The 18,652-nt window shown below is 28.0% G+C and overlaps 2 protein-coding genes across 3 annotated transcripts in view; one reads left to right on the top strand and one right to left on the bottom strand.

Moving 5' to 3' along the window:
* LOC135961995 (sodium-dependent neutral amino acid transporter B(0)AT3) overlaps window positions 1-3,344 on the bottom strand; it is a 74,409-nt gene extending 71,065 nt beyond the window's left edge. Inside the window, exon 1 of one of the 2 annotated variants that reach the window (XM_065513663.1) lies at window positions 2,891-3,344. The gene's annotated coding sequence lies outside the window, so the exon portion shown is untranslated. Of the gene's footprint in view, window positions 1-2,848 lie in introns of both variants that reach the window. The other variant, XM_065513661.1, reaches the window with a different exon arrangement.
* Window positions 3,345-14,608: 11,264 nt separating this feature from the next.
* On the top strand, window positions 14,609-18,360 carry LOC135961837 (E3 ubiquitin-protein ligase RNF25). Its single transcript, XM_065513457.1, has 4 exons — window positions 14,609-14,771; window positions 14,838-14,909; window positions 14,964-15,816; window positions 16,860-18,360. The coding sequence occupies exons 1-4, from the start codon at window positions 14,764-14,766 to the stop codon at window positions 17,208-17,210; spliced, it is 1,284 nt and encodes a 427-aa protein (XP_065369529.1). The 5' UTR covers window positions 14,609-14,763; the 3' UTR covers window positions 17,211-18,360.
* The last annotated feature ends 292 nt before the right edge of the window (window positions 18,361-18,652 follow it).

Below are 18,652 nucleotides of genomic sequence, written 5' to 3' on the forward strand. Positions count from 1 at the left end.
ATGAAACTTATTTGTTTTGAGATATATGTTTTTTAAATTGATTTTCGGAAGTAGGGTTATATGGACCGATCGGATATCTATATAATTAAGATATTTCTGAGATTTTAACTATTTTCAGATATGTCAGTTGTAATAATGTGAAATAATATCCGGTTCTAACCAATTTTAATAGGCTTCATTCATACTTGGGGCAATATCGCATTTTCTAAACCGCTGGTATGATTAAAATTTTCAGAAAATAAAATATGTTTCCATTCTGTATATATACAAATGAGATCAGATTTGGCTGAACTTTAACTTCTTGTAAATTAAACAATAAATTTAAAGTAAATCCGGTTAATCGTTCTACTTTAGCAATTACAGTTTAAAGAATATTGCAAAGAATATAGCCGAAAATTCAAAATTTAATCTTAAATTTTCACAAATACTAAGCAATCTATTATTTCGACTTATTGACTAACATATACAATGTTCAAGTGAAGCGAAATCGTTTAATATTTGTAATTGCTATATACTTTGGAATCACTTTTACAGTGTATGTAATTATTCAGCTTGAACATTCTGGAAATCATCAGGATTTTTACACCATTTACTTCTTTAAGAATATTATTGGTGTTTACAGTGTAAAAATTAGGGTATTCTAGTTTCAAATAATGATCGATTAATCTAAAAATTTCTTACGAATCATTTTTCGAAGATTATAAAAACTAAAATTTTCGAATACCGAACAATTTTATGGAGGTTATTCGAATAAATATATATTTTTTAATTTTTTTTTATAATACTAAATTTAACTAAGTAATAATTTCTTCTATGGCGTTAACAATAACTTGATCCACTCAAAACGAATAGATTAGACCCAAATCACGGTTTAAACGTTTATCAAAAACGGTTACTGCGATATTATTAAAGTGAACTAAGAAAAATTTAAATTTGCATAACTTTTAATCCGTTTATATATTGCGTTTTAATCTGCTCAGTAGTCTCGGAGTTATAATAACAAATTGAAGCAAAAAATATATTTTGTATGTGAAAATAGCAAATTTTTTTGTTTTAAAAAATCATGAAAAATCGAAAACGGCAGAAATTGTTCAGATTTGTTACTTTATCGCAAAGCCACATGTAATAGGAACAAAATGAGATATCGATCATACAAATCGATTGATTCATTTCGAAATAATCCATCGATTTTTATTATCGATATCTCATTTTGTTCCTATTACATTTTAAAGGTTATGTAAATTTCAACTTTTCTAAGTTTATTTTAATAACATTGGACTAACCCTTTATGAGTAATCATTAATTATATTTTTATAATTTTACTTAAAACTTAAAAAAAAAAACCATCCATAGAATTGAAAAATTGGACAATTTTTGTACTAGGTAGCCATGATGCATCAAATCTATATAGTGGTTCGTCAAGCCTTTTTTTGCAGTTGACCTTTGTAATATTAATATAATATCCAACAGTTTAAATATTTATTTGACTTTTGAAATTTATGTTTTTTTACATATGTTTTATTTGTGGTATTTTAAAAAAATTACATAAAAAAATTTAATTTTAATTTTGAACCCTCGCTATAAAGTAACGAAACATCTCAAACTATTTAAATTTAAAATATTTGTAATGTTACAATACCATTTGCCTTTAATACTGAACTCCACAAAAATATCAATAAATTTCTAGTTGAATCACTATTGAAATTTCTTCATGTGCATTAATATTTTCGTTTTCAACTGTAAGTTTACGAGCAAACTTTGTATATTTTAAATGTGAATATAAATGATGATGAGCATGATGTAAATAGACCACCCTCCTGCTCCACCCTAATTGCCGAAAATTTTAGAGAACTTGAGGTTTATGTGTGTGTGTGAGTGTGTGTTTTTCTTTCTGCTGAAAATGTGCAATTTTCAATTTTTTATAAAGATTTTAGATGTTTTTTTTTAGTTTTCTTTGAAAATTAATGTATTTTTATAGTATTTATTTACATACAAAATGTTTATTATCTATTTTTGTAACAAATAAATTTTTCAAGTGCAAAACAAAATAAATTATTGGAAAATACGTTGATTGGTTTTTTATTTTTGGGAGGGGGGGTCTGTTGTTTTTGGTCTTTATGCATGCGATATTTTTGCTGCAATTTCACAATTTTGAGTTCATTTAAATAAATTTTATTGTTAAATGTAAAATGTTACAACAAGACATGAGTAGACCATTAACTAAATACTACTTATGTATGTAGGTTCATTTATAAAAAAAAATTTAAAAAAATACAAAGTTTTTTTTAGTTCTTTTTAGCTTTTTTGTTTAAAAAGTTTAAATAAAAAAACCAAATGTTGTTAACAAAAAATAAATAAATAAATACACAGAGAGCAAGATATACTAAAAGAGAGCACCACTGCAAAAACAGCAACAAACTAAAAATTGCATTAACAATAAAATTAAATTGTTTAAACAAAAAAAAAACTAGTAAAATTTTTAATGACGTTTGCGATAATAAAAATTCTTGTATAATTATTTTCCGTATTCAAATAAACGCAGACAAAGTAGCCACACATACACACGCACACACATTAATATATGTATGTATGTGTGTATGTTTATGTAAATTTTTTAACAAAAATATTTATTTTGCAAATTATACAATAATTTATAACAAATTCACCCACCACACACTTGGAAAATATGGATTATTTTATAAACGAAATGCTAAAGTTAAAGTTGTTGCTTTAAATATTGAAAATTAACTTTAAAAGTACACAGTTTTGTTGGTAATAAATACAAATGGATATTTTCTTCTTTGTTTTATTAAAAAAAACCTTTATATTAAATTTAACAAACACTCACTCTCACTAAAATAGAATAGAATCGAATTGAAACTACACATACACTGGTGTTTGAAAATTTTCTTTAATTTGAACTTTTTTTTCCAGTCGTTGTAAGGGTAGTTTTATATGCTCCCATATATAGTTGGTTGGCTGGATAGATGACGGGGTGTATTCTTAAAAATGTTGATTATATTTTTCCTTAAGTTTTCTTTAGTACTCCATCAAGAAAAAAAACACAAACTTAAACTTTTTTTTCCACAAAAACTCAAACCACTCACAGACTGAATCAGAAATGACTGACTGACTGACTTAATATTCCTTCACTTACAATATACTTTTATTCAGATTTATGTATTTCGAACTAATGTTTATTAATATTTTATATTTTCTATATTGTGTGTTGTTGTTGTTGTTTTATTTTTCTTTTTCAAAATTATTTTACAATTTAAACACTGCGTTTGTTATTTTGTTGACTACCGGCGCTTAGAACTTTCCGTTATAAACTGATTCATATTGTGCTGTGAAAATTCGCCGTATGGTTGATTCTTTCTATATGAACCGCAAAGGGTGAAACTTTATTCGTATTCGTTAAAGTGTATAATACATGTAAAAGTGTATCTGTGAATGTATTTGTTTGCAGAAACATTTCTGAATCGAAGCATTTAATGAAAAAATACGAAAATATTGAAAAAAGCTCATTGTGCTTGTGTATGCGTATGCGCTTCAATATACGAGTATGTCGAGTATGAAAAAAAGCTTTCTTTTTTGCTGTTATTTCGTCCACATGGTTTTTAAGGATAACGAAAGCAAAGCAAGGAGTAAAAAACACGTGCATACAAATAAAAGGGAAACATTTATTTATTACACTTAAACAAAATTTAAATTTCAATATACACAAGTTTACAAGAAAATATATGTATATTTTTGTTTGTTCATTGAATGAAGCATAAATTTTTGGTGGTAGTTAATTAAACATTAGCTGTTTCCCAAATATTCATCACAATTTAAGAAAAATTGGTTTTTGTTTTTCATCTATCCTCATTTGTTTATAAAAAATGTTCGTATGGTATCGTTATAATTTTCTAAATTTAAAAAGATTATTATGTTTTTAATGAATAAAGTAATAAAAAAATAATTATGAAAAAATTAATGTTAGTTTAATTTGTACACTCAAAATATTATGTATTTAGGTAAATTCAACAGAAAATTCATTAATAACACAAGGCAACAAAATCGAAAAAATTTTAGAAGCTTTTTAAACCACTACACAATTTTGATGTATTGTGGTACTAGTAGTGCAAATACAAATTTGAAATTCTGAGAAGTTTTTTTTTTAAAAAAATGTTTAATTATTTTTAGACATTTCTCCACATAAATAATGATTACTCAAAAACGGTTAATCCGATATTATTAAAGTAAACTTAGAAAAATTTAAATTTACATATACTTTAATATATTTTATATACATATTTCGTTTTAATCGTCTCAGTAGTTACTAGGGTGATCGACCCGGTTTTTTGATTAAGTCGGTTTCGGTTTTTTTGAAAAGCTAACATTTCGAATATCGAAGAAACCGGGTTTTTCTCCTCGAATAAATGGTTTTTTTAAAAGTGTGTTTTTATGAGTTTTCGTGTATTAAAAATTTTAAGAAATATTTTAAATCCATTTAAAACAAATACTCCAACTATTTTCGAAGACTTTTAATTTTTGTATAAATGTTACAAGCGATCTGGACAGCTTAAAAACATACTCAATGCTTTGTTAACTATATGTCCTACAATTACACTGAGAAAGATCATTTTCAATTTCTAGCTTTATAAAAACAAAAGAAAAAAATTTAGATATTTTTTTTGACCAATTTATGTTTCTAAAAACCTAACGTAGTTGTTGACATTTGCAATTAAATAAAATTCATATAATATCAACCACTCCCTTTTAGAAAAAAATCAATTTTAATTTGAGCATGGTTCAAATTTGATCCGAAGACCTTGTGAAGGTTAAAAGAAATAATCAAAATTAGAATTGAAAAGTTTTTAAGCATTTTTTGTTAAATGTTTTCATTTTTGTGTTATGTTTTTCCATGAACTGTTTTTGTTTTAATAACTATTATTTTAATAAATAAATCTTTTTTCCTTCTTATATCTATGCATTTCAATATTTTTCCATAAAAACCGGTTAAGCGGTTATTATTAAAAAACCGAAACCGGTTTATATTAAATTGCAATTTTTCGAAGAAACCGAAAACCGGTTTCTAAAGACTGTGGAAGAATCGACCACCCTAGTAGTTACGGAGTTATAATAACAAATTTAAGAAAAAATATATTTTTTAATTGAAAATAGCTAATTTTTTGTTTTAAAAAACTCATGAAAAATCGAAAACTGCATAAATTGTTCAGGTTTATTAATTTATCGCAAAGCCATATATAATAGCAACAAAATGTGATATTGATCATAAAAATCGATTGATTCTTATCGAATTAATTCAAAATTAAGTGAATTCGCTAGTGTGTCCCAATTTTTTTTTTTATTTTCAAACATATGGGCAATTCCATATCATCGTACGTGACATTTGTACGCATAAAGAGTACGCATAAAATAAGAGTATCTGAAAAATAAGTTGGTCTTTATGTTCCATTCAGAGGGTGCTATATTTTAAAATAATAAAAAGTTCTTTCGAAATATTATTGTCCAAAATATTGAGCGAAATAAGAGTATATCGTACGTGATATAAAACGGAACTCATTTTGAGGTACATGTAGAAATATGCGAACATATTCGAATCGTGAGAGGCGTTATGTTTTCTTTTAATTTCTTACACTAAACGAAATATTTTTCCTTTAAAATCCGTCATATTTAATTAAAAACAATCTTTGGATGATTTTATAATAAATAAAATTTAATATCGTACGTGACATAACGTATGTGACAGATTTTTCTCTTATAATAAAACAATATATATTCTGTAAATATATGTGTACAAAAAGTAAAAAAATTAATAGAAAATATGTATACATTCGGTTTCAATAAACAATTTGCCAATAGCAAAAAAACAATCAGAGTCAAATTCATTTCATACTACAAGCTAATTGTGAGCCTAGTTTTCGCCGCAATTTTAGCCTAAAACATACCTAAAACATTAAAAAATTAAATATAACCAGTTTAAACTATCATTTTTGTATTTAAAATGTTGTAATATGTAACATAGTTACATTTTATTATTTTCTTCTATTCAAATCATCTTGAAAAAAAGTTTCAAGTGTTTTTGTGTTTTCAGTCGTGGTAGCGATTCACGTGGAATTGCGCATATGGAATTTAAAAGCTTATAGGGTAAAGTATTTTTGAGATTTTGTTCAGATTTTTCGGAAGAGCTTGTCAAGATGTCACTAGAGTGTCCCTTAGAATTATTTTTTTTGGAATGTTGAAACGGTACCCGCTGAAAACTTTCGTAATGACCTAAAATACCACCAAAAAAATTTTTTAGCTTGCTCTAAGAACAACCCGTGCCGACTTTCGATTTAGTTATGAGATGCATTTACAAGGGGAAAAAATGCATTTTTTCAGTTTTTTTTTTAAATTGTTGGCATTAAATAATTACTTTTGCAATTTAATTTTAAAGAATCGAAATATGTACGTACGTAATTGTCGTTCTAATAAGATATAAAAGACAAAAATTGGTTAAAAACTGTTAAAGTTATTAAAAAATCGGCAGGCCATTAATGTGTCTCAGGTCACTAGAACAAGAAATGTAGGAACTAAATTAACATATTTTGAGAAATATTAAAACAAAAGTTTATTCTTACTTAAAATATATCCATATTTACTTGTATATGAGTTTTTATCTTCATAGGATACAGTTAATCTATTCGCTGGTATAACCAAAAAAAATATTTTTTAACGGCAGTTTCAAAACTCCAATTTCATGTTTTTAATTTGGGGATTTATTTACAACATATAGAGAATAAAACAAGTAAGAAAGTATGGTCGGTCAAGCCCGACCATATAATACCCTACACTAAGTAAAAGAGCAAAAACAATTTTTCTTTTAAAATTTCAATAATTTATATTTTTGAGTGATTTTCGGAAGTGGGGTTATATGGGGGCTATGACCAATTATGGACCGATCACCATGAAATTAGGTCGTGTGATTTATGTCTATATTAAAGTTAACTATGTTGAATTTTGTGTGTTTACCAACATTTTTAAGCGATTTATGCACGTTAAAGTGATTTTCGGAAGCGGGTCTATATGGGAGCTATGACTAATTATGGACCGATCGTAACAAAATTTGGTGACATGAATTTTGTGTATATAAAACTTATTTGGAGCGGAATTTGTGGAGATACATTCATAAATTAAACATTTATGACCGATAAAGTCCAATTTCGGGAGGACATTTGTATGGGGGCTAGGTGCAATAGTGGACCGATTTCAGCCAGTTTCAATAGGCTTGGTCCTTGAGCCGAAAAAATAATATGTACCAAATTTGGTCGAAATATCTTCTAAATTGCGACCTGTACTCTGCGCACAAGGTTTACATGGACAGCCAGCCTGCCAGCCAGCCGACCAGACGGACGGACGGACATCGCTTAATCGACTCAGAAAGTGATTCTAAGTCGATCGGTATACTTTAAGGTGGGTGTTAGACTAATATTTTTGGGCGTTACAAACATCTGCACAAACGCATAATACCCTCCCCACTATGGTGGTGTAGGGTATAAAAAATGTGATAAAAAGTTGTTCCGTACCTGCAATATAAATTTTGTGATTTTCGAGAAAAACTAATTTTTTTGCCATATTTTGGCGAATGAGCTCAATTTCCTTACTGTTATTAATTTTAAGTAAACTCTGTTCAGAATATTATAGTCCAGGCAATTTTAATTATAGTCTGAAAGTTTTTCTAAAATCGGAAAACGTTAACCCTTAAATCGTGAACGTCAAAGGTAAAATTTTTCAATATATGGAATTTCTAATGGAAAGATAGCGAAATGTTATATATTTTTGGGCCGAATTTGATGATACTTAAGAAAAATATAACATGAAGTCTAGTATTTACAATAACAGCACCCCATGTGATGATCAAAAAATTCTGAAATTTGTTTAACAACATTTTTAAAAACTTGAAATTGGAGTTTTGAAACTGCCGTTAAAAAAAATATTTTTTTTAACCTGCGAATAGGTTCACTGTATCCTATGACATATACAAGTAAATATGGATATATTTTAAGTAAGAATAAACTTTTGTTTTAATATTCTTCAAAATATGTTAATTTAGTTCCTACATTTCTTATTATAGTGGCCTGAGACACTTTAATGGCCCGGCGATTTTTTAATAACTTTAACATTTTTTAACCAATTTTTATCTTTTATATCTTATTAGAACGACAATTACGTACACATTTTAAATTAAATTGCAAAAGTAATTATGTAATGGCAAAAATTTAAGAAAAAACTGAAAAAAAATGCATTTTTCCCCTTGTAAATGCACCTCAAAACTAAATCGAAAGTCGGCACGGGTTGCCTTTCTTAGAACAAGCTAAAATTTTATTTGGTGGTATTTTAGGATATTACGAAAGTTTTCAGCGAGTACCGTTTAAAAACTTCAATTCTAAGGGACACTCTAATAAAATTTTAAACTCAATTATTTCGAAATGGCAAACAAATTATACACTATTTTTTATTAAGGGGACGATATAGACCATGTAATCTTAAATTTTGTAATTGCGTTGCTAGTTTTTAGTCCCCATTGAATAAAACCAAAAGACTAAATTATTTTTCAGTTACACTTTACAAATGTCACGTTCGATGAAATGGAAATGTCCATATGCTAGGAAACTACTAAAGAAAATATTTATTAAAACAGAATTTACACTGTTCATTTTTAATATTTTGTTCCAATTTTAATATTATGTATTTGAGTTTGACACAAACCCCTATATGTTTCACAGCTTGAATAAAACCTTGTGAACTAGTGTAACTAGGAAATTTGTAAAAAAAACTAAATTATTGCACACAAAAACCAACCCTTACTAAATAAACGAGTGTGTCTATTTTATTAACCAGGTTAAATGATTAAACCGGTTTGAAAAACCAGTTCATTAATAAATTTTCTCTAATTTATTTTTCGCCTTTTTCATGAACAAAACACAATTATTTCTAATAAATTTTTTTTTCCTACAGAACATGAAAATTAAATATTAAAATTTTTAAATACTAACAATTTCAATTCAAAATGATTACCAAATGTTCTATAATTAATAAACAATTTATTTATGCTGCCTGTTCCACGATGTCGAAAGAAAAATGAGTCGAACAAATTTGTATGAAAAACACTCAGTTTTTAAAACTCTTTCGAATAGTTTTCATACAAATTTGTTCTAATCATTTTTCTTTTGACATCGTGAAACAGGCCTAAGATTTTTTTTACTCGGAAATATTTTTTAAAGTTTAAAAAAATAAAAGAGTGCTATATTCGGCTGTGCCGAATCTTATATACCCTCACAAATTATACTTCAAAATAAAAAATTTAAAATTTTTTTTTTAAATTTTAAAATTTTTTTTTGTTTTTTCAATTTTTTTTTGTGAATAAAAAAATTCGGGTTAAAAATATTTTTTCCGATTTTGACTCATTGTAGGTCCAACTTACTATGGTCATATATTTGTCGTTGCAAATGTCTTTGAAATATCTGTCATTAGATATCCATATTGTATGTATTAATGTCTTAGTAATCCAGATATAGGTCAAAAATAGGTCAAACACCGAGGTTGTCCTGATTCGAGGTTGTTCCTTATATCTCAGCCATTTGTGGACCGATTTTGCTGATTTTAAATAGCAAACTTCTCGATGTCTGACAGAATTATTGAAGATTTGAATCCCGAAGATATCTGGTTTCAACAGACAGACATACGGACATGGCTTAATCGACTCCGCTATTTATAAGGATCCAGAATATACAGTGGTGGCCAGGTAATTAAGACAATCATTGTTTGCTTAATTCCATGTAATTGTCAATTATTTTTTCAAATATTTCCACAAATATGTATGCATGAGGACTGTTTTAACACACAAGTGTGTTTTATTCGACTGTATCAATTCATACATATTCACCACGAACTCATAAGATTTTTCTACAACTTGACCAAAATTTTTTTTTTTAAATAAACATATTTTCTCACATTTATATCATTATATTTTTATTATTATAAAATATTCGGACCAAATTTCGTATTTTTAGTTCCATTAGTTTCGGACATATCATGTTATTAACAGCGGATGTTGCTGAGGTGGGTCAACGTTTTTCCATATATGTTTTACCGATTTTTCCAAACATTTTTGAGAAACTAGAAACATTAATAATAAATTGCATACCCTTAGAGGTCCTTTTATTTTGGCTCTAACGCACTTAAAATTAAGTTGATGAAAAAAATTCAAGTATTTGTCTTAAATTGGTGGCCACCACTGTATATACTTTATAGGGTCGGAAATGAAAAATGTAGAAATTACAAACGGAATGACAAACTTATATATACCCTTCTCACGAAGGTGAATTTTTTTTTTGTATGGGAGGTGCCATGCCCATTGTTCTTATCAGGCTTGGGGGGTTATGATTACATTGTGTAATATATTACAGGTAAATTACCATTACCTTGTAATTGCATTTTTGCAATTACAATTACTTGTAATGTGTAATTGAGCAATAGCACATTACAAATTCAATTACAATTACAAGTAATTGTAATTGCAAAATTTTACATTACAATTACATGTAATTGTAATTGAAAAATGTCAATTACAATTACAAAATTAAGAAAAAGTAATAGTAATATAACTAAAACTTTGTAATGATTACTTTCAAAGTATTTATTATTTAAAAAATATAAAATTACAGAAGTTACCAATTACTTATTTTTATAGTGTGCAGTAGAATGCTAAAGACCAGTATATTATATAATAATAACTGATGCATACTCGATTAATTAAATTAGTCTTCAGTTTCCCGGCAAAGATTGAAAATCTTGATATAAACATAGTTTGTAAACAACCGTTTAAAATTAAATAAATTTTTTCGAAGTACATATGTATATGGATTTTTAGCAACTTCGAATTCTCTGAAATTCAGAGTATACATTCTACTCACTTCAAGACGTATAAACTCGAAACTCCAACTCCAACAACTAAATTAGGTCATTTACTTCTCAGAACTAACATATTAACCATTTTTGAAATATGATGTACGCATATTGAACAAAATTAACATACTATTTTTAAAACGAATTAAATTTGTAAACAAGGAAGAGTACTATATTCGGCCGTACCGAGTCTTAAATACCATCCACCTAAATGTGATGAGAAATATAGGAATTACATTAGTATAAGGATCCTATTATGTATGAGGATTGAGAAAATGTCATTGAAATACTCTTAAATAAATATATTGTTACGAAATTGTACTTGAATTCAAATATAACGATTTTAAGGGCTGATTTAAAAGTAGCACAATGCTTTCAAATAAGAGTGCTGTAATAGCAAACTGTAACATATCTGTCGGCATTATTAAATAAAAGCTTTCAGTTTATTTGATCGTAAGTTGGCAACGCTGTATTCGAATATTCAGTTAAAGAACATTGTAGAAAGTACACCACAGATGGCGTATGTATTAGTAAGATCTAGAATATTCGAATTTTGACAGTTAAAGAACAATCTAGAGTGCAGATGGCTGTGTTATAAATAGTGGCAGAGGTTGCAGTCGTGAGTCAGTTTATCAGAGACGCTATTCAAATAAACATCAACTGAGTGCCTTAAAGTGTGTGTGTTGTGTTTTTCAAGTAAATTCGTGTACATTATAAATTGTGTCTGTATTTCTTAGAATTTACAAACGTGTATAAAAAACATTGAGTGACTATTTAATTCCATGATAAAAATATAGAAGGTAGTTTCAATCCAATTTTTTTTTTTTTAAATAAGGTTTTTTGAAGTTTCCTTTTTTTGTGAGCATTATAAAAAGCGTTGCCACATTCCAAAAAATGATTAAGATTTTCGAGAATTTTTTACAAAAAATGTGTAATTTAATTTATTATTTAAATAAAAATGTATTATGTTGTGTTGGGAGTTATTGATTCAATTCCTAACGTTCGATTACTTATTAAAACACGTTGACTATTTTTATATGTATGCATTTTCTTCATTTTTTTTATTACTATGTAAATATTTTATATCTTTTAAATGGAGGTTTAATTATAAGAGACAAGTAGCACACGGAAGAATGTATTTTCAAGATCTAGCCGAGCACTCTCAGAAAATATAAAAAGTCTTTGAAATCGGATGGAAAACAAAAAATGGCACGCGTTTAACAAATTTACATGTCGAAGGTGCCCTACTTTGGGTCCCATAGCGCCGCCATTGAAGTATTTGTGGGGTTCATTTTCAAATCTTAAACTCGAATATTCCTTGGGTACGCCGTTTAGAAATACGAGATTTATTTTCAAATAATTTCGATTCTACTCCAGTGTGCATAGTTAATGGATTATGATCGGTAATAATCGGTGATATATATGCCAAAATATGTTTACATCATAAATAGTATTTTAAAGTTACCTTGTGTTCATTGGGACAGCATTCATATCCAATCTCACACGCTTTGTTTAAACTGAAATATTACTTTTAACTAAATGCTCGGAGCACACCATTGGCTGTTTTGGCAAATCTTCTTCGCAAGCTTTACATACATCCATAAACTGTTGTTGTTGTTGGGTTAATATTTTTTCTATTTTTTTAATAATTTTCAAATTAATGAAAATTATGTATTCCCAAAGAGAAAATTTGAAATTGATATGGCATTACTATTTTAACGAAAACGTCAAAATCCTTAAGCATGTCAGACGTAGAATTTTAAAAAATAAAGAGAGAATGAAACTACCTTCTATTTTTCTACTATGTTTAATTCTGTTGTTGTTGTACATTTGAATAAATAAAGAGTTGTTACCATTTTCAAACTACTAAACGGCTATTATTTGCAATCAAAAGTATCCGGTTTATTTAAAGGAAATAAACTAACGTTGGTTAGTTAAAGGTTAAAACGTAAAAGTATGTTTTTCATACCACTAGGTCATTATCCAGAAAAATTGTATCCATTTTATTTACCAACAACATTTTTTCGCATTTGTTTTATTTGTCATCATCAAATACGTAAATGTAACCCCAAATTTTAAGCCTCCTATCCTCACCATCCCATTTTTTAATCGCACTTTTAGTTGTACATATTAGCAATATCCATATAATTCAAGTGCCGATTGAATTTCAAACAGAAGGAAATGGCTCTACCGATTTGTATGATATTATATGTATGTTTGGTAAATATGAAAATAGGTCGTAAAGTTTATTTCATTTCGCTAGAATCAAAATATTCACTAGAAATAATATGTATGGCGGAACAACGTTTGTCGGGAGAGCTAGTAATAACATAAAATGTGTTTATATTCATAAATAAATTTAAATTCGGACATTTATAAAAACATGAAAATTAAAAATTGTTATACATATTCAAAAATTATCAGAATTAAGTCTCACAACCATAATTGCCAACAAATTCTCTTCAAATAAATTGTACCGCAAATATCCAAGAATCAATATTAATGCTGAAAACGACCATTCTACACTTACTTCCAGCTAATTTCTGTATCCACGGAATTAATATTTTTTTATTATTCCAATACTCAAAAAGATCTTCGTCAATATCTAGCCGTTTTTCTCTATAATTATCCTTTTCGTAAAAAGCTTTGCGAGTGTTGTCATTCATCTCATATTCAAAAATTAACGTCTGTTTATGCAAAAACAAACTTGACAGCTAGTCAACAGTGTTGAAAAACGAAATTAATTCAATTTAGTAATTTATTGTAATTCGATAGTTATAAAGTATATTTTACAATTGGTGAATTTGTTTTGGTAAAAAATACAGAAATACTTAAATAACTGTTACTTATATAAGTTTCGATAATTAATATCTTGTTCCAAATTTTTTTTTCTCAACTCACAAAACGCAGTTAACGCATTAATCTATCTTACTTGATTGTTCAATTCAATTTCTCATTCAAATTGGCGTTTCAATTTTCATTCAAGAAAACAGCTGATTACAGCTATAAATTGTTGTTTGAATATTTTGAACTCATCAGAGTTAATCGGCAGAATCTGGTTCAAAATCACTAGCGATTTAAAAATGTTTGAGAATTTTGTTTAAAAACAGCAAATAATAAATTTTTTAATTGTAAAATAAGAAATTCCATATTCAAAAAGTAATCAAAATTGCAATAATTGTTAGTTAGTTTTACTAACATGAGCTGTAAAACTCAACATAATTTATTTTTATTTTATTAAATACAAAGAAGAACTTCCAACATAATATTGCAAATAAGACAAGATCCATAATAAAACATATTATTCAAAAATGTTAGCAGCTCCAGGGTTAATCAATGTTTAGTAATTTATTAAATTTGCCGGTTATATTTGCAGCTGGCAATGCTGAAGCTATTGTGATTTATTCAGTTTATGTTTTGATGCTATTGTGAATACTAAAAACGAAAACAAAGCTCGCAATATTGCAAATATGTATTAAATACTTAACTCGTGTGCAAAAATATGTTGTAACTATCAATAATGTTAATAATATTGTATTAAATATACATTTAATTTGATCGAAAGGTTCCCAGTTTATTACAATAGCTTTGGCTTGGCAACCCTTAAAAGGTATTAATGCAATTGGACATCTGTCAAAACCAAAAGGAACAAATTGTTGTTGTTATTGCATTTCTTGTACAAACTTCATTAATAAAAAGTGGAAGGAGTCGTTTACAATCGATTTTTTGATGCAAGTAGAAAGTAAAGTAAGAAAAAATCTTTAAATTTACAAATTTTAAAAAAATCTCCATATTTAAGAAACCAGAATGGATGCGTAAGTAAAGAAATTGCTACTGTAGCCAAAAGAAATCAATTCAATTGAAATTTATATGCCACACAGATTATTGGATGAGATAGAGTCTTTGGAAGCTATTTTAATGGACGATGTGCTTATAGAGCGAAATTCAGAAAGGTATGAAATTTATTATAGAAATTGATTAAACTCTAAAAAAAATTGTGTTCTTAGTATTCCAATATTAATTGAAACCACGATTTTTCCGGTTGTCGGCGAGGACTCAGAACAGCAATATGTATGCGTTACTTTGCAAGTGATACCAACTGCAGGCTATCCGGAAGTTAGTCCCGAATATAAGCTAGTGCGTCCACGTGGGTTAGATGATACACGTATGGCAGAAATAAAAGCCGCAATTGAAAGTAAACTAAATGAGTCGATAGGATTCCCGGTGGTGTTTGATTTGATTGAAGTTGTGCGTGAACACTTGACAGGCAGCAATTTGCCAAGTGGCCAGTGTGTGGTGTGTTTGTATGGGTTTTGTGATGGCGATGAATTTACACGCACGGAATGCTTCCACTACTTGCATAGTTATTGTTTAGCACGCCATTTGAATGCGATGCGTCGCAACTACCAAGATGAATATAATAAATTACCAGCTTGGCAACAGAAAACGGCTAAACCATTTCAAGCATATTGTCCAGTATGCCGTGAAAATATTAAGGATGAAACTGATAGCTTGCACTGTGCCATGCCACCATCTGATTTGCAAAATGCTCCAGATTTTCAACCCACCCCCGAGTTGAGAGAACTGCAACAACGAATGTCTTCATTATTCGTACATCAGAAGAGTCGTGGTGCCATTATAGATTCTGAAGCTGAAGTTGGTGCTGTTTTGTCAATTGAAACAGAAGCCGAAATTCGTCGTCGACTAAATCGTAAACAGCAAGAAGAAACAGCTATTGCTGAAACTACAGAGAGTGGTGGCAATAATTACACTTCAAATTTTGTTGAGCTTAGTGGTGGCAGTAGCAGTGGTTCTGCTACACCTGAAGCAGGATCTATAGCTGAACAACAACTACAGAAGGTATGTGTGTTTCTATTTTTCTTGTTTTGCTGCAAATTGGTTTTAGTCTATAATAAAAAAATATATATTTATGCTTTTTAAGCCTCAAAGACATAAATTGATCTCTGTTACACAGCACAGATTTGTCTAATTTTGTTACCATTATATTTCACAATAGAGATCCTATTTCCCGAACTTTTTCCAATCTCGGGAAATAGTAATAACATCTTTTTATTGTCGAGAATATTTTAATACAAAATTTATCCAAAAACCAGTACAATTTTTCAAATAATCGGCCAAAATCTAATATATCAGTATTTATATACTTAGAAGTTTTATTGTTAAGCATCTTAACACTTTTCTAGTGTGGTAACTGAATTTATTGTTAATAGATTAAATATATGATATTTACAATAAATCCTGAACAATGAAATTTGTTGATAACGGCATTGGCAGGGTAGAAAATGCATTCCAATTGTCAATTGTCTAAAGTACATTTTCAATGTATTATTTTAACTATTACATATTAAAATTGAACTCAGTTCAAAATAAATTTAATTCTACTATGATTTGCTTAATTTTAGTTAGGGAGACAAAAATTTGGTTATTTAAATCGGATTTCTGATATATCCACTAATTTTCTGTTGTTAGGCCGTGTGTGAAATGAAATGGTTCTGCTGTGTGAAATGATAACTTTTTTGCATCCTACAAACTAAATTTATAAAATATAAAAACTCAAACATCTACAGCCCAATAAAAAAATAATTTCAATAAAATTTATTGAAATAAAACTATTGTTTTAATTATCCTATTTGCTTTATACATCCGATCGACCTTACTGTTCCAGACTTTAACGAAATTTTCAAGGTTTTTGCGACCGGTATAGGTTAGCAAACTATATTTGGATTTGTGAGGGATACAAATGAAAATATTTATAAAAACAGAATTAACACTGTTCATTTTTAATTATATGTTCCAATTTTTATGTGATTTAAGTATTTTTCTTTCCTTCTAGACTTCTTTATTAAACATTTATATTTAATTTGTATTATGTACTCCTTTAGGATTCGATTGGTGCAAATATTAAAACTGCATTTGCACCGGTTGTTCAACATACACAGCGCGATGATCCAACTAATAACAATTATCAGCATCAGAGCGGAAGTGGCAGACGTCATCATTTCCGTGGCGGTCGTCGTCATCACCATCATCATCACAATCAGCACCAGTCTGAACGTGATCGAGAACGATTTCAACACAATCACATTCCCTCGGCCACAACGGCTTCCTCCTCGTCGTCATCGACAGCTGGAGCAGCGAATACATCATCTAGTCATTCCAGTGGTTCGCAGTCAATGCAAATAAATCAAAAACAAGCAAAGGCCCATGCAGCCGGTCATAGTCATAACAGGTGACGATGGCCTCTCTACAAATATATAATATATTTACACAAGATGCTGCTACTGCTGCCATTGCTGCTACCCTCCTCTCTCTAACCATTATTACAACTAATTTCCTAATAAATTATTATCCTTTCGTTCCTTCTTTTTACTCAAACTTCTTTGCCTCTTTGTTAAAACATAATCAATCAATCATTAAGAATTATGAATTAAATGACAATATCTATATTTCTTTTATTTTTTTGTTATTGTATGTATTTATTCAAGTTATTTTATAATCAGAAATATTTATTTATTATTTAATATTTTTATATATGTTTTACTTTACTTTAGTTTTGTTTTTATTTTATGTATTTAGAAAACTAGTTTAATTTTAAGTGAAAATCGCACACACCGTAATAAGACTCATTATTGAATACACTCTACAATACTACTAAATACAACAATTTTGAAACACTATCTGTTTTGAATTTTATATTATTTAGAATGAAATATTTAGCAATAATTGTATATGAATATGGACACTATAATTTTAAATTAATTTATTTTATTTAAATTTCTATTTACTGAGTATCAGTTGTTTTGTTTTTAACTTTATTTTTATAATATCAAAAAGGTAGTCAGCACTTGAAAAGTGTAGCATCATCTTGTTGTCTTCGAATTTGCAAAATAAAATTAAATGATATTAAGTAACAACAACATGAAACATAAAATAAAGTGAATATTATAAAAAAGGAACAAACATATGGACTTGATTTGTATACAGGTGTTGGAAACTGTTTTGTGCTTTCATTTTTCATTTTTCATCGCTTATTCCTAAACTGAATTTAGATTTTATCCCTAAAGTAGCTGATAATTACGTATGATTGATATTGATGCCATACCTGTCATCCAAATAGAGTAGTTTTGCACAACACAGTATTCCTAGTCATTTTAAATTATACTTAAATAATAATTATGAATGTATCGAGTACACATACATTCATAAATAAATAAAAAAGAAATATAATTGATATGCATGTAGAGATGACATAAAATATTTGAACATTTCAATCAATTAAATACGAAAATATTTCCCTAATTAATTCTATACTAAATCGATGAATGTAGTACATCTAAATTATTGTGTCAAAATAATAAATACTTAAATATATGAATTAACAAAGTTTGCTGTGGTTTTAATTTGGAAGAATTTTATAGTAATTATACAGTCGGACCGAATATTCGGTCTCGATAGGACACAAAATTATATATACATATAGAAAAAAAGATAAATTAGTAAATTTGAAAGAAGAAATACGCTTTGAATATAATAAAATGTCTAAGCATCCATTAAAAACTGTTCCGTCAAAAATAAAAAACAAGATTATTAATGATTTCACAATGTGAAGTGTGTTCTGAGGGCACCTAAAAATGAGCTGAAACATGGTCTAAATTAAAATATGTAAAATTTTTTG

Source organism: Calliphora vicina, chromosome 5 (assembly GCF_958450345.1).
Source record: "Calliphora vicina chromosome 5, idCalVici1.1, whole genome shotgun sequence".
Lineage (NCBI taxonomy): Eukaryota > Metazoa > Arthropoda > Insecta > Diptera > Calliphoridae > Calliphora > Calliphora vicina.